The following is a 16570-nucleotide window of genomic DNA, read 5'->3' as shown; positions in this document are numbered from 1 at the left end:
AATGATATAAAGTCAAAATGATTATAATGTATTTGTTTTATTACCATTATCCTCAAATATATCAAAGGAGAAGAGGTTTCCTAAGTGGCTGGTGGACCTGATGATCAACATTGAAGAGGCAACCACTCACCAGCTGGTAGTCGAGTAACGCTCACAAAAAAAAGTATCCAAGTTAAAATAATATGGCATGCTAACAAGCTTTGACCGCATGATGATGAGAAACATATGTTCTATTTGAATCAAACAATATGTTGTTCTTGTATAGTTTTATCGCTCTTTTTTTTCTCGATTACCTCTTTGGCGTGTGTATTTCATTATCTACTTTATTAAAACGTACACAGCACAGATGTGATAACTGTCTCATGATGTACAAAGAACAAAATAAATACCAAAGTAATATTTATATGTGCACACATCACATTTGAGAAACTGTCGCTCCTCATGCACACCCAATTTTCTCAAAGAGTCTCTGTTCATGTGGTAGAATTTCAATTTTTCCATTTTTTATTTACTAAAGGGAAAAACTCAAACAGATGTAAAAAAACTGACAAATAAACATCCTGCATTAAAATGTTTATTCAAGTGCAAGTACTTCATCTTTGTCCAAGATGAATTATTTTCTTTTATCAAAAGTCAAGATAATTAGAGAAATGCCATTACTGTATGTTTACTCATCTGATAAGCAGTGCTTAAATATATTTGTTTTTCTAAATACAGTAAACCTAAACCCTATGTTTACTGTATTTAAATATTAAAAGGCACAATATGAGCTTATTGACTATGACGATCAAATGTTAAGTAAAATGTACACTTTGTTTTTCCCATACTTTGAATTATCTGAGTGATGCAATATTAAAAATGACTGAATTCTAATGGTTAATAATATGTATTACTTTACTGGTCTTTCCTAGTTGAAACCATATTACAGTCCATGCTAAAACATTTCGTAGTACCAAACAATACATTTTGAGTTAGTAGGGAAGTGTTTAGCACCTTTTACAAAATGAACAGCTCTGGGTCATACATAGTACACAGTATGAGTGATCCATGATTACCATACATAACCATGACAAATACTACACCTAGGAAACAACTGGTTACTACCACCTTTCTTCAGACAAACATGTTGTGATTCCAGCAGACCATCCATAATGTTAGGGTTATGCAACGCTTAAGGGGAATGATCTTGTTTATCTGTCTGCCTGATAAGAGAAACATCAAGTGACAAATAGGGTTTTAGTTTGAAAACGGTGTCAAAGCACGAAACGTCAGCCTTACCTCACAAAATAATAGTTAGTCAACAACATCAAAGCATTATAATGTCCGGTCATATCATAGACTTTAAGTTTTTGGATGATCTAATACACCCAATTATGGATGTATCCATCAGTACTTAAAATATATACTACTTAAACTGTTTTTATAACTTCACAGGCAAAACACAAACATCAGTATTTTCCTGTCAAAAACAGGGTTGTTTTGATGTACAATCACTTTGTGTTCCAAAGTCAATATTGACAACAGACCTTGTGAACCTGGTGCTATGCACGTCAGGCAGGGTCATCCACCGCTCGAAGCAGCTTTGTGAAAAATATTTTAGATCTGTCAATCATTAACGCCTCTCCACATAAATAGGCCTACTGCTTGTTCGGGGAAATCAGTTTAGAAAGAAAAGTACAGTCATACTGAGCAGGTCTAAAGGTAATAGTAAACAGAAGAGTATATTTGTCTGAAGACTGGAGATGCCTGGATTATATGAGAAGCTGATTTTCGTGGCAGCAGTGGCTTTGGCTATCTTGGCTGGAGTGACGTCGTCCCCAGTGGTGGGGCCGGAACCCATCCGCTGTGCCCCCTGTTCACAGGAGAGAATCAACGACTGTCCTGCCATCCCTGTAGACTGCAGGCAGGTGCTGAGGGAGCCTGGATGTGGCTGCTGCATGGCCTGCGCTCTGGAGAAAGGGTCGTCCTGTGGGGTTCACACAGCCCACTGTGGAGAGGGCCTCCGCTGCTCTCCGAGGCCCGATGAGGCCATGCCACTTCACGCTCTGACCAGAGGACAGGGGGTCTGCACTGAGGACCAAGGTAGTCTCATGGTTTAAAGGGTTTTTTTTCATGTTTTCACTGTTTATTATTTACATTCAAATCCAAAAGTGGTGAAGTGTCACCTCAAAGAAACACAAAAAACATAGATTTAAAAAAAACAACGTTTTCTTAAACGGTACAGGGGAAGAGGATGTAGTCCCTGACCATGGCTCCCTGCACTACCTGCTGGGTCTTAACCTTCCCTTGGACCAGGACACTGCTGAGGGCCAAGATAGCATCAAGGCCAGGGTCAACGCCATCCGCAACACACTGGAACAACAGGTGAGCAAACATGTTTTCCTGACTGATGAAGATGATTTAATGTAATTTGCTTTCGCACCACTAGAGGGAGGACTAGTTTTTTAAGAGCTGTGGATTTGAGTGATTCTGATGTTTAAAAAGATAAGATAATGATGTACTTTATTGATCCCAAATTGTGATATAGTGTTTCTATTTATACATGGTTGTTGTTGTTCACCGTTTTTCTTCCTTCTTTTTATTGCACAGGGTCCCTGTCATATTGAACTGCATGCAGCACTTGACATGATATCCAACTCTCAGCAGAAACTAGGAGAGAGGTTCACAACTTTCTACCTCCCCAACTGTGATAAACATGGCTTCTACAAGGCCAAGCAGGTGAGAACTTAAGGATTACACAACATAAAAATTATTCCACCTGTTAAAATAGAATCATCCTAAAGCAATTTATTCATGTGGTTACCCATCTCTGTTTCTCTCCCAGTGTGAGTCATCTCTGGTCGGACCGCCCGCTCGTTGCTGGTGTGTCTCTTCCTGGAATGGGAAGAAGCTCCCAGGAACCACTGACCTGCTGGGTGACTCATCAGAGTGTCACCAAGAAGTCACTTACTAAATAATACACTCTGTTATCATCCTTAAAAACACTTAGACACAAATAGACACAAGGAAACATGTTTCATCATGTGAGAGTGTCAGTCTACTTGCTGATGAACTGACTCACTCATTCACACAAAATGTAAGAAAAGCTATTTCAGATGGGGAAATTTCCTCTCATTTTATTTAAATGATCTATGTATCAAGACTTATTTATTCTTACAGGCATTAACCATTTTGTCATTTTTAGATTTTTTATATGTTTGCCCATTTTTTTTTTGCAATTGTAAATAGGGCAACACTGTATACATTTGTGTTTCTAACTAAATAACTCCATTGCTCAAAACCACAGGTCAACAACCCTGCCAAGCCCATTTCAGAGTCTTCAGGATCAGTTTCTTTTTTTTTAATTCATTCAAAACTGGAGCTGTGCGCGGCACGAAACAACACAGCCGCTCATTCATTCAAGGTGTTGACATTGTCTGAATGTATCTCCATTGGCTTTTCCTCAATGGGTATTGGGGGAAATACTTAAAGTGCCACAAGTATGTGCATGGAGGCCAAGCATAAACATATCAGGGCTCATCCAAGCCACCATGAGGTCGGGATTGGTTGTTCTGCATTTGTCTACCTCTACTAGTCTCTGCAGGTCCACAGGTTTAGCGAAGATTTCTAAGGGATTTTATCAGCTACATCTTCCTCATCTGGCTTTCATTTCTTTCTATCATCTATTCAAGTATTTATTATGATTCACTTCTGTTTTATTTGGGATTCAGAGCTCATGTGCAGAGAACCGTATTGTTTGTGAATGCTGTTTGCCCGAAATGCTGCTATTCCATTATTGGTTTTGTAGAAACAATGTATATATTATTCTAATTCCCTGGAAGTGTACCTAATTAAATGTTATTTAATGATGATGAAGTCATTTTTTAATGTCATGCACACTTAAAGCAAGAAAAGGCAAATTGAAGATAAAGAAAATACAATACCTGGATAATTTTAAACTGCCTTTAATAAGTAAAAATAGACCTCTGAGGGTTGCATTGTACATGCAAACAGCTTATTTACTAGTGAATGAGCAAGTGATGAAAATAATCACTGGCTACACAGGTATCAGAGATAACAATTGGTGGCCTTTATCCCAAAATATCAGCTTATGCAAAGTGACAGTAACAGTAACAACCGCTGATAAGAGATTCAAGGAAATGTCTGAGCTGCAGAGTCTAGTCCAACTCCCTGAGGAGCAGGAAGCAACCTGTAAAAAATGGAAGTCATAGTAAGGCACTGCATGCTCACTCTGAATAACATATACAGTACATACAATTTCTTTCAAACAAATCACAAGCATGTACATGCGTGCAATGCCACGTAACTGTGCGTGAATGAAGAGCCATCACTTTAACGTTTGTGAGAAATGTCTCTGTTTTTATAATCACAATAGGGCGTCTGAGAAGCGTATCCTCTCATTAGAAGTCATTCTGGTTGTGTCAGAGACAGAAAGCTTATGAAGAATCCATCCATCGCAGAAAACACAGTATCTGTAACACAGGGTCTTTTTCCCCCTGCTAATACTCTTCCTCTGTTCCCTTTGCTCTGCCTTAGAAAAAGGTCCCAAAGGCAACAGATGGAAATAGCAAACATCCATTTATCGGCTGAGCAATCTCTTGACTTCTCTCCCAATATCCTCAGTGTCTCCATTTGTTTACAATTCTTCTTGCGCTCACTCCCACCCTCACTCCCTCCATCCTGCTTTGCTCCTATTGGCTCTCGGAGTTGTAGTACTGGGCGTCTCCTCGCTCCTTCCCATCAAAACCTGGCAAAGGCTGCCCGTATTTGTCCACACACCAACAGAAGCCTCGCTTTCTGCCTTTGGATGGACGGCACTGAAAGTGAAGGAAGGGACAAGGTGAAGGGAGGGAAGAGAAATAAGTCGGGGGGGGGGGGGGGGGGGGGGGGGGAGTTAAATGTGTAAATACAGTTGAATATGAAGCATTATGAGTAACAAGCCACTTTACTCAATGAAGGAGAACAGTAATAGTTAAGCGGCATTAATGGTCAGATTGTGCTGAGTCGACGCAGCCTTGGTTATCCAACACGCTGCGGTATTTCGAGCTGCTTTTATGGTCTACCTCCTGTTACACACACATACAGAGACCTTTAAGGTAAACAGAAACCTGGTAAAATATTTGCTTAGTCCCGTTTGTGAACAACTGAGAACCAAGATCTATTTTCAGAAGCTGGTGGCCAGTACAAATCATCTGTTGCTGATTATACCCCACAGCTCCAAATTATGGGTACTACAAATGACTTACAGAGTCTGTGGAGCTACCCAAGGGCTGCTATTTTAGTGCCAATTTTACTAAAGGTCAACCTCCACTCTAGTAAAACATGCAGCCATTCATTTCAGGTGCTAAAGCAACTGTGCTGCTGCTCCACAGAGGCAGAGCTGATCAGGAACAAAGACATCCATATTTAGGCTCAATATTTCAGCAAAAGGACTCTCTTGTTTTAGGTCATTGTTGCATAACAAGTTGGAGGGGGTCAAAGGGGGAGAATATCTTTTATCATCTGCACGTTGTATGGAGAAATAAATAATCATCTTTATATGAAATATTAGCTGCAAGACAAAAGTCTTACGAATGTTTTTTATAGGAAAAACTCAAGAAATCAAAGTTGTTTTCATAGTGGATTGAAAAAAGTGATTCTGCTTCAGGCATTACATCTGTTCTGGGTATTTTTCCTCTACAAAGACATTAACTGTTATTAAGAGCTGTAATAAGAGACGTTTTTGCTTAAAAACATGCAAATGAGCAGTGGTACAGTAGGTTCATTCTACATAAACAAAGACAATGAACTTGGCGTTGTGATGCTGGTTATGAGATGATTGCAGGTCAAGGAGAACACTTCCATTAAGCAGAAGGGACTGCTATGTTAGAAAGGCTGCCTTGTGATGCAGTGGCGAGGGAGCCCTAAGTGCCTCCATATGAATGCGTCAGAACCACTCATTTATTACAACCCGATCGTGGGTGAACCATGTGAGCGTGGGGATGGCTGCAGCTCTATTTCTGTGCAGGCTTCTCAAAAGTCCAGCAATTATGGGGGGAGTGCATCGGGTGCCGGTGGCCACCTTGACGTCTGTCTCCCTGGGAGGGTTCCCGTTAAACGGCCATCGTCCCAGCCGTCAACCCCACTGGGGTTTGGCCCCTGTGGTTCCTGTCTCCAGAGCCAGTGGCTGGGGTCTACCTCACTGGTGTGGTGGTGCAATGATGAGGCTCTAATGACTACCAATGAATACAGGAGGACAGCTACAAATCTGTAATTGGGCTTCAGGAGACCTAAAGTTTGAGTCACTAGACTTCAGCATGAACCTTTATTAATGCAGCATGTAAAAAGGGAAATGTGGGTTTCCTTTTTACAGCCTTGTAAAAAGTTGTCAACAAATTGAAAGGTTTTATGTAGGCTCTCATGAAAAGGATGCAGGAATTTATATTCAAACATATAGTGAATATCAAATGATGGTGCTTTGAATGTGCTTTTTACCTGCTTTTTCTTATAGAAGCCCTTCTTGTCGCAGTTTGGTATGCGGAAACCTCTGGGGTTGAGAATGTCTGTGATCTTGAGGCTGCTGAGAATGCTTTCAATCTCTCTCCGACAGGGACCCTACAGATGAGGGAACACATATGCAGTTACTGTACCAATACTAAAACATCTCCAGCTCCAAAAATAAAGACAAACTGCTGCCATTTACACGTACACATATTTTATTTTTTGCAGCCTGTTTTTGACCTGAATGCTTTGTTTTCTGACATTTAGAAAGCTGCCCCACACACTTATCTGCCATAATACCTGAACAATGCTGGTTGCAATGTGAAAGAGGTGCCGGAAGAAAAATTAATTCATCTGACGACTTGCAGTGGCTTAACATTTTACCAAAGCTGCTTATAACTCTTACACTTTACACAATGGATGGTGAATAAAGTGAATTCAAAGGGCTCAAAGTGGGAGCCAAAAGGCTTGTCCTAAAGCCCAAGTACTCAAGTCACTAATCAAAGCAGCCAGTCAAAGCCCATTACTAGTGTGTGCTCACTTCTCTGGCCAAAGAGAAGATCAAAATAGCAGCAGGGCTTCCCAACAGGCACTCACATAGGCCAATCCATCATTTGCTGGCTCCCAGTACACCCGGCACGCGGACGCCTTGTGGCCAAACAACCGCCTGACCCAGGTCAGCCGCAGGGCCATCGTACCCGCTCGCTGCCATGCCATTCTATTGCGCGTGATGCCTGCCAACCACCAGCACCGCTACCAAAAACATTTCATCACCCACAAGAGGGGAAAAACACCAAAACACAGAGAAAAAGGAGAAAAACATTCCTCTAGTATGCTATGAAGACAGTCAAAATTGGTTGTGGTACTTACATACTCGGGCTCCTGTTTGGTCTCCAGAGAGAAGTTTTGTTGGTCTGTGATGAGTGGTCCCGGGAGCGCCTCCATTTTAAAGATCTGGGTTCTCTTCTGCTTCTCCCGTCTCAGGACCTCTGACTTGGCAGAAGTGAAAAAGGTGTGAAGTGGAGGTCTCAGGGGTCTGTGGGTGCTGGACAAGGTCTGAAGGCCTAAGCCGGTGGAATTCCGCTCCTCATCCAGTGTTTCAAAATTGTCTGCTAAAGTTTGAGAACATCATTTGTTTATTCACAGAAAAAGTACACACACATATATATATAATCTTGCTGGAGGTCACCTTGAGTGTCATGAGGATTTAAGTATACATCTTTCAATTTTGGCAGGAAATTAACAGAAATATGCCAAATGACTACCACCAAAATGTTTCTACCATTCATTTGAATCCCTATAGTCTCTTTCCTTTATATGTATAAGCTAAATAGATATACTATCTGTAACCTGAAAGTGAAGTTACTCCAATTCAGGTCTTCACGTTGAGTTACAAAGGGAAAACCTTCCTGACATTGAGTTGCACCTTTTATTTGCACAATAATTCTCTCCAAAAACGTTTATCATATGCTTTTAACCTGTCTCATTCTCCACCTTGTATTTGCATGGATGAAGAGCATTTTTTGAGTGAAATAAATAAGTAAATAAGTTGCATTTACTCTCATTTTATGCCATGATATTGGAATTGATTATCACTTGCAAACTGGCAAAAATGTACATGAAATACAAAGATAACGGTTTTTATTTTATTTAAGGAGCGTACCTCAAATGTATGTAAAGTTATTTCACATTAAATACATAAAGCATCTTTGGTCTGCATTGGAATCATGGAAAAGGTGTAAGAATTACCTGGCAGTTCATTGACTGGAGGTGTTGGTCTGGCAGTAAATCGTTTATTAGTAGCGTTTTCACAAATCCCCCGCCCGTCCAGCAGAGCTTGCAAAGGTTTTGTCTCACCGGGCTGACGCTGACATGTCAGTCCGGAGCCACATCTCCCGGTGTACACGCCGCACGGCTGGCCGAAGCTCAGCGCACAGGTCATGCAGCAGCCGCAGCCCGGTTCTTGGACTTTCTCGGCGCAGTCCTTTGGTAAAGGTTTGCACAAAAGCCGCGCTCCAACATCACAGGGCTCGCATCTGATCACTGGTCCAACCGCACCTGACGATGCCAGAACAAAAGTCATGCAAAGTGCACGAAAACAGGAATCCATTGTGGCGTCTGAAAGCGTAAAGTGAGGAAGTGCACTGCCCTAATGTGGTAGTAACTTTTCACTGGACAGCTTCTCTCTCTCATTTCTCATTCACATACAGCCACCGGACAAACATCTCAATATATAGACCCCAGCGGCTGTAGGCACACCCCCGAATAGTTTGTGGTCTACTGATGAATTGCGTCGACTCCGTTATTCCTTTAAAAACCATCAGAGCAAGTGCAGAGCAGTAGAGTAACATTTAAGGTATGGCTCTGTAGGAATGCTTCTGAACAAAACAAAATAAAGCGTGACAACCCTTTGCTTTTGCTGAGGCAGTTAGTTGAGGTCTAACAGTACAAATGTGAATATTCTACATTTCAAAACAAATTCTAATGCTGTTTATTATACAGTCAGGTTATTAGAAACACAGTCAATTAAATGTTTACCCAAGATAATACACAACAACGTTTTTAATGTATGTTTCTAAGTTTGAAAAGCCCACACAGAAAAATCCAAGTATCTCTCATGCACAGATTAATTCATAGGGGGCGCCAAACAAGTGTGTGTGTGTGTGTGTGTGTGTGTGTGTGTGTGTGTGTGTGTGTGTGTGTGTGTGTGTGTGTGTGTGTGTGTGTGTGTGTGTGTGTGTGTGTGTGTGTGTGTGTGTGTGCAGTGAATTTAAGAGGCTTAAATGGCTTCAGATGTATGTTTGTGTGTTTCTCCATCGATTGTGGAAGGGTTTATGTACATGTGTTCACACCACTGTGTGTTTGCATTTGAGTGCATCCACTTATCTAAGGCCCAAGAGGCTGCGGCACATGACCCTGCATGACCTGTATATGGTTTAAGCACATAAACTGGGATCAATCCATGCATAAGATGATTATTTCAAGCTCCAATACAGTGTAAGCCACTACCCTAAAGCCTATGACATACTAAGTACATTTCCTGAAGCACTTTAAAACATATTTGTGGTACTTTTATGCTTATTTCACCTTCCCCTTTATTCTTCTGCTCCCCCTCATTTAAGGGCAAATGTGGTGCCTTTTATACATTTAACTGACAACTAAAGTTACACTGCACAATAGTACTTTATATACATATCAAATGGAAATCTTATTAAATATTGTGCTTTTTAATAGTTGAAACTACCAAACAGTATGCGATAAATTCTCCACCTTGAACATCAAGACTGTTTGAATGCTGCTTTAATGTTATTTTCGCTACAAAACATATATTAACATATTATACATAATAAACAAATACATATTGTATTAACATTAACATGTCACTCATCATTACATGATGCAGATAGAAGTTTAACATTTTCCTCAGAACTTCACATTTGCAGGAATTCATAGTTTACAAATAAGTATCTGTGCTCCTGCAGAGTTTTATAGGTTTAATGTAGGCAAGATAAAAGTTCAAACATAATTTAGCCACAAGACATGCTGATCAGCTCTTTTTCAATACGTTTTGTTTAAAACCTGGAAAAAGTCCACCAGCCAAACATAATTCAAGGTGAGCTGCCTATATGGTATTCAGTGCTTTTGATTAGTGAAAAAAATGCACCTCATGTACCTGTTCCTTACACATACAGTAAAGCAGCGGGCTCTGAACTTGTGGTTAGAATGTGTGACATAGTTGGACCTGGTCTTGTCATTTGTCAGAGCAACAAAGCAGATCTTAAAATAAAGACACATACCACACATGCGAGTGAGAAAGTTCCTGAGTATTCACATCTGTTGCGTTTTTAGGTCCACTATTAATTGGTTATAGATGAGAGAGGGAATACACCAGCACAAAATGTCCAAAAAATACCTCAAAAGAATAACAGGGGGTAGAGGAGAGGTGTACAGTTCCTCTTTGCTTTTGAAATTTCTTGGAAGCCAATGTCAAATCAGTGGCCAACATGCCCTGGCGTACTGCCGGCTGTTAACAGACAGGTCTACAGCAGAGCAGCACTCTGTGGAATGCCAAACATTTGTTTCATAAGCTGAAAAAAGCCTGCTGATTTTCCTCCCTCTCATCCGCTCGGAGCTCTTTGGAAGGGGGTCTCTCAGCCACCTGTGCATATTCAGCATAGCAAAGGAGAGAGTTGGGTATAGGGAGTAATGTACTAGAGGAATGTCGTCCCGCAGAACAGCCACTCAATAAAGAAGGAGTGTGAAGAATTTGCTTTTGCACACACAGGATATTACTGTACATGTGTTTAACATAACCTGCTGTCAAAGGCTACGCTGGCCAAACACAACTGCTTGTCGAATCCTAATCCGGAGCAAGTTTTAAAATGATTTGGACAAATAAGACAAACTTGCTTGAAGCTCTGGTCTTGCACTGGCCCCAGTCAGTGTGCTGTAGCGTACTCTAGTTTTTCTTGCACTGAAGTCTTTGGCTAAATATAGACTTAACGCTTCAGTATGTTATTTTAAGTTTCATCTCAAAATGCCAATGGATGCTTTTCTGCCAGCAGTTATTTATTATAATACTGCTTAACTAAAACATTTATATCCCTGTGCTTGGTAGTAGTACAATAAATAATTGTAGCAAGTTATTCATTCCCTAGGAGAGCTTTTACAGGAAACGTGTTTTATTTTAATTGGTTATAATGTAAAAGAGGTCGGTACATTAATTTAATTAAAAGTTAAAATAAAAAATGGAAACTATTATTTTTTTATTCAACACTGACATGTCTGCTGCATGTGATATATCTGCTTTTTTAAAGTGAACTCACCCAAATGTAGGTTCCTTTTAAATATGAATAGTTTCCAAGGTCAGTGATTAATATTAACGCTTTTTGGTTAATATTAATTATTTTAATGTAAGTCATATGTAATAATGCTTCCTTTAAGTAGCATCCCCACTTCTGGATCTGTAAGTTTGCTTTTATCTGTGTTTAGTGCAGTGATGGAGGCGATGGTGTTATTGTAGTGGGCAGGAACTGCATACAAATCTTCAGCAGGTGTCAAAACTAACAGATTGAAAAGCACAATTTAATCAGCTGGAGGTCCTCAGAACATGTCTGGGTTAACCCAGAAGGAGGATGTGTGTATGTGTGTGTGCATGTCTTAAACTCTAACCAACTCCCTCCCCATTCTGACATGGAATATGGGATGGCAGTGGGGGTCCAGTGTTCATGTGTAGAAAGAGTGTGTGCGTCCATAGGTATGTTGTAGTAAGAAGGGAAGGGGTGGGACTGTTTAGGAATGAGGCTGCCACAAATCACATGACAAGTCTGGTACAGTCACTGTTATTCTTGTAGTTGCCCCTGTCTGGGAGCTTTTTAAAACTCTCATCACAATGAGTTGGATGAAAGATCTCTCTTGTGATTAAAATGATAATCTTTTCCCTTTGATTCATCTATGTTTGGAACCCATACCGAGCTTCAACATTTATCTTGTTATTAGATGTGGTTGGAATGGTGGACAAAATAAAGAGCCAAAAGGAGCAAAGGCCGCCTTTCATCTAAGTCAAGGGTTGGTTTATCATTTTTTTTGGAGTGGTCCAGTCCGTTCATAGAGCTGTCATGGTCCCCATTTCTGGAGGCTTGGCACCCGAGGCAGTCCAAGGCTGTAATTAGGCCTGAGTGAAGTGGAGGATGGAGAGAGAGGAGCTCTCAGCACTCAGGCTGACAGATTGCAGAGTGCTCGGAAGTAGGCTAAGAGTGGCGCCGCTCACCCTCGGCTCCAAGTCCCCCCCAGACAGTATCACTTCCTGTGTCTGTATTTCTCTATCTCATATAGACACATTAAAGCCTTTTAACATGTTTTCACACCTGTATGTAAATTACTTCATAGTTATGAACATTGATTCTAATTTTTACTTTCAGTATATTAGAAGCTTGTTATTCCTATGGTTACTAAATTGTATGGAAAGCATATACTATATATGAATGTTTTAATATAAACATGTATCTTCACAAAAAGCTGTGTGATCGAGTGTGTACTTCCTTTCATTTATGATTCATTTGTCATTCATTTCTTTGATTATACATTTTTTCGAGTGATCCACAACAATCCCCCCCAAAGGATTTTAATATGAAATTAAACTGAAAACTACATGTAATTTGTTCTTACACAATCACATATCATTTTCTAACTGACACCAACACAACATTGCTCTTTGTAAACAAAGACACAATTATAGTTGATGGAGGAGGGAATATCCCTCACATATGTAGGCCCTACAAAGCTCCATTTAGTTTATAGTTGATGGTCTGTGGTTGTTAGATGTGGGCTTTGATGCTGAAATGAGAAGAAAAACACAGAGAGGTCCGTGTTAAAAGCTATAGCTGTTTCTGACAGGTCCACCAATCTGATGTAGTTTCTGAAGTTGCAGTGTGCAAGTTAAGTTAGTTTGAATATCGTTCCTGCTTTTCAACTCAACTAAATCAACTGGGGTACCAATGAACACATCATAATATTGTATGTTAGCTGGTAACCTTTGTTAGCTAAGACAGAAATAAACTGTATCTGGTTTAGATAACCTTAATGTGAAGTAACTTTGCTGTCCTAGCAGATGTATGGTTATATTAAAAGCAACGTGATTATTAGAAACCTTCAAGAAAGCTTTTACTCTCAGACTGTTACATATTGTATAGCCATGCTTACCTCCAGGAGATCTTCAACCTAACATCCCTATGATACAGAGCATTGCGCCATCATTGTAGTTCAGTCAAACAACTCACATTAAAAAGTTTGCTGTCCAGGCTTCAAACTATGATTGGGTAACTTTCCCCCAGAGCCTACAGGTGGATGCAGCAGCAGCATTAGCGAGGCAGAGATGTCAAATCTTGCAGTTTAAATAGAGCGCCAGATTAGGGGGAATGTGTTTGTTGGTTGTGTGAGCGGGGGAAAAGCATGTCAGGTGTATATGTATCATTGGATACATGGCCTTTGGTCAATATGAGATTAATCATGTCATAACCATGAACATTCGTTCAACTTACATCTCAATGTGGCCCAACGTGATGCCGTGCACCACCAGACTAATATTTCATTCCTGAAACTTTGTACAGTTTTTTACTAAGAATATTACAATCAATTATATTCACAAGCCTTGCTAACGATGCCTCAAAATCCCAGTATTTAAAACTGCCATTCCTAATAAAGCTGTCTGCACCCTCATCATCATCTCAAATATGGGTCTACACTATACGGTCTATGGTCTACATCCATGAAGGAGGGACCATTAAAGAATAATTATATCATATTTAAATGGTTGTCAGCTATCAGAATAGATTAAATAAGTATCATGGTGTATATTAATTGAATGTGACTTGGAAACTATCCACCTAAGTCAGTGTCTTCCCTCATTGTCACTCACTTTTACTTACTCAAGTGTAGAAAGATGGACACCTAGTGGTAGAGGAACTAATCTTTTATCATTATTTAGATCATCTGAAATTGACTAAACCTGGAGATATGAAAAGAAACAATTTAAAGACAATCTAGGCAGCGCTAGCGTTTGTCTGTTGTTCATTTATGCTTCGATTTGAGCTTTCCTGACAACATCAAGATTCTCCAGACGGTTGGGATGAATTTGGATGGGCACAATGTCTCAACAATGTTTGCATTAAATGTGAAATGCTATAGTCTTGCACTTAGAACAGTTGTAAGTGGACTGAAATTGAGTTGGACTTATTCAAATAAAAATGCATAGATTTACTTACTTTGAGTTTAGCCTTGTATATTGGATTGAAAACCCGCCCACAATTGAGTTAAGCTCCTCCAATGAGTTATTTTGTTTTTGTTGTATTTATGTATTTCCCCCATGCCCTCTGTGGATGCTACAGTACTAGTCTGTTCCCCAAAAGCCACAGCTGCTGTTTTGATGAAAGCTCATGAAGAATTTGTCAAAGTGAACATTTATGACCACTGGGGGAAATGTATGAGATCCTGTGTTTCCCACCTGCTCCTTTTTTCATGCTCACTCAGGCCTTAAGTCACACTATTTACCTTGCAATACAACCACAAACACACAACTGTTAGTTGTTACCTTTCTTTGCTAAAGGGGACTAAATGTGGCTTTTCATTTATCCGCCATGCTCCACATCCATGCTTTTTAGAAGCTTGAAGACTCACTACACCCATGTCATTTCAGGCACCAGGTGCTGTCAACAAGCATTTGTGCCTACATGTATCTATTTAGATTTTATGAACTATTTGATACGGAACTATTAATATGGCACTCTGGTTCTAAGTTTGAATCATTTTAGCGTTAAACTATCCTTTCACTCCTCTCTCCGAGGCCCAGGCAAACAGCCTTGAGAGAGACGTTTCTCCCTGAATGATAAAGCAAGCCTTTTCTTTGTGCTTTTGAATCCAACCACAGCGGTGTCCAGATATGATCCTGATAATGAGCTCTGCTCGTCTGAATGCAGTCATTAAACCATCTCTTCTTCAGATAATAACAGGACAATCGTTGACGTATAGGGTCAGAGAGCAGGGAGGATATTCCTCTGCAAGAAACAGACTAGTATTATCTTGCAATAGAATGTTGATTACACGGGTCAGCAGTCCAGCAGGACACTGTATTGTGGCTGAGTGAGGCAATTTACACTTGAGCCTTCATTTGATCCCTGTTCGGATGACAATTTTTCAACTACTCTTATTGCTTCTTGAATCTTCTTTTGAATAAGGATAAGTCTTCCCCCTTTTGAATAATGAGACATCATTAGCAAATACTGATCTTCGGATATCATAGCTAACATAAATAATTCATCATTGCATCATTAATTTTATCATTAATCCTGCTTTCCATACTATATCATAAGCTTTTTCTACACAATACATCATAACAGATTCTTCGTTCATTTGGGCTTTCCTCATTTCTATCTCCAAATAAATGACTGGATAAATGTAGTGCATCCTCCACCTTCTCCACATTATTTTCAGTCCGGCCTGTTGAATCTGCACCTCTCGTTTCATTGCTTTACATCCTCCATACACCACACTGTGGCTGCGTCTGCAATTCAATTTTGATTGCATCTCTTTCCCACATTGCTTATTTTCACGATCCTCCCAACCTCTAGCGCATGTACTGTACTTTTACCTTTACATGTCAGAGCAGCAAGTCTTTAAAATTTAAAACCGCTTAATGGTTCTGGGATACTTTCTTACATCCTTTGAATCCTTTATTTCCATATTTGGTAAGCTCAATGTTAAGACCCTCACCCTGCCAGACGGCAAAGCTTATGCACTTTGGTGGAATGCTGTTCAAGTGGCGTTATGGGCTTAGGGATGAACGAAGACGCACAAAACATGCCATATGCATTAACCTCAAGCATTAACAGTGATACAATTAGTTTACTGATACTGTACTTTGGTCTGGCAAGGGATACCATTAGTGCCCCCTACAAAACTGGAATAATTTATACCTGAGTGTCCCTAACAATGGCCTTTGCCTAAATACATGCAAATGGTTAGTTGTAGCCTCTCCACATCACTTTCATTTAATTTGTGGCATAATGATCGGGGCCTGAGCACAGATTTCTTACAACACTTCGTAGACTTCTGTCCCATTTTCCTTTCACAAAATATAAATTGTTATCTGTCTATGAAGCAAGTATTTAATATTGCCTTATCTCTATGATTTCCATGCTGGATTTTCCATTTAGGCTTGATGATGATGATATAATATACTATGCCTTTTTTATGCCTTTACACGAAAATGACTTTTTTCAATAAAATATATTCGGCCTGTTTGTGACATCCTAATGACATTGAATGCTATGACTTTTGTATGACAAGTCTTGAGGGGTACAATGTGCATTGTATGTCCAACAAGAAACTATTCAAAAGTAAAAATAAATTGTCAATTTATCAGGGGCTGGTTTTGCTGTTGCCAAAAAGAGTTACGACACACTTTTCCCACCACCAGTTGTGTCGTCACTAAACAGCAAATGCAAGTCGTAAAAATGCCAAGTTGACTGCAACGCTCTTATGTATTGAAATCTAAACTTTTATATCATTATGTTCCATTTAAAGAAAATACTAT

The 16570-nt window shown here is 39.9% G+C and overlaps 3 protein-coding genes across 4 annotated transcripts in view; 2 read left to right on the top strand and 1 right to left on the bottom strand.

The window, feature by feature from the left end:
• LOC134865993 (adenylate cyclase type 1-like) overlaps positions 1-732 on the top strand; it is a 33134-nt gene extending 32402 nt beyond the window's left edge. Inside the window, exon 22 of the mRNA XM_063885874.1 lies at positions 68-732. The gene's annotated coding sequence lies outside the window, so the exon portion shown is untranslated. The remainder of the gene's footprint in view (positions 1-67) is intronic.
• A 917-nt stretch (positions 733-1649) lies between these two features.
• On the top strand, positions 1650-3851 carry LOC134865995 (insulin-like growth factor-binding protein 1). Its single transcript, XM_063885878.1, has 4 exons — positions 1650-2082; positions 2225-2364; positions 2590-2718; positions 2825-3851. The coding sequence occupies exons 1-4, from the start codon at positions 1743-1745 to the stop codon at positions 2951-2953; spliced, it is 738 nt and encodes a 245-aa protein (XP_063741948.1). The 5' UTR covers positions 1650-1742; the 3' UTR covers positions 2954-3851.
• LOC134865994 (insulin-like growth factor-binding protein 3) lies at positions 3178-8657 on the bottom strand. Of its 2 annotated transcripts, none has more exons than XM_063885876.1 (4): positions 8230-8657; positions 7351-7592; positions 6475-6594; positions 3178-4817 (listed from the first exon to the last, which is right to left on the bottom strand). In XM_063885876.1, the coding sequence occupies exons 1-4, from the start codon at positions 8588-8590 to the stop codon at positions 4692-4694; spliced, it is 849 nt and encodes a 282-aa protein (XP_063741946.1). In that variant the 5' UTR covers positions 8591-8657; the 3' UTR covers positions 3178-4691. The 2 variants fall into 2 exon arrangements, with proteins under 2 accessions (XP_063741946.1, XP_063741947.1); XM_063885877.1 differs by having other exon boundaries at positions 7351-7589.
• Positions 8658-16570: the final 7913 nt, after the last annotated feature.

The sequence above is a fragment of the Eleginops maclovinus genome, chromosome 6 (genome assembly GCF_036324505.1).
Source record: "Eleginops maclovinus isolate JMC-PN-2008 ecotype Puerto Natales chromosome 6, JC_Emac_rtc_rv5, whole genome shotgun sequence".
NCBI classification, from domain to species: domain Eukaryota; kingdom Metazoa; phylum Chordata; class Actinopteri; order Perciformes; family Eleginopidae; genus Eleginops; species Eleginops maclovinus.
The sequence above is the reverse complement of the archived record's forward strand: the minus strand, read 5'-3'. Positions and strand labels throughout refer to the sequence as shown.

What these genes read in the sequence shown, in the direction of transcription:
- LOC134865995 (XM_063885878.1), top strand. Translation starts at nt 1,743, where the DNA reads ATGCCTGGATTATATGAGAAGCTGATTTTCGTGGCAGCAGTGGCTTTG. An exon ending in GCAACACACTGGAACAACAG is followed by an intron (nt 2,365 to 2,589) that starts GTGAGCAAACAT and finishes TTTATTGCACAG; the next exon opens with GGTCCCTGTCATATTGAACT. An exon ending in GCTTCTACAAGGCCAAGCAG is followed by an intron (nt 2,719 to 2,824) that starts GTGAGAACTTAA and finishes TTTCTCTCCCAG; the next exon opens with TGTGAGTCATCTCTGGTCGG.
- LOC134865994 (XM_063885876.1), bottom strand. Translation starts at nt 8,590, where the DNA reads ATGGATTCCTGTTTTCGTGCACTTTGCATGACTTTTGTTCTGGCATCG. An exon ending in TCCAGTCAATGAACTGCCAG is followed by an intron (nt 7,593 to 8,229) that starts GTAATTCTTACA and finishes CTCAAACTTTAG; the next exon opens with CAGACAATTTTGAAACACTG. An exon ending in GCTTCTATAAGAAAAAGCAG is followed by an intron (nt 4,818 to 6,474) that starts GTAAAAAGCACA and finishes CTTCACTTTCAG; the next exon opens with TGCCGTCCATCCAAAGGCAG.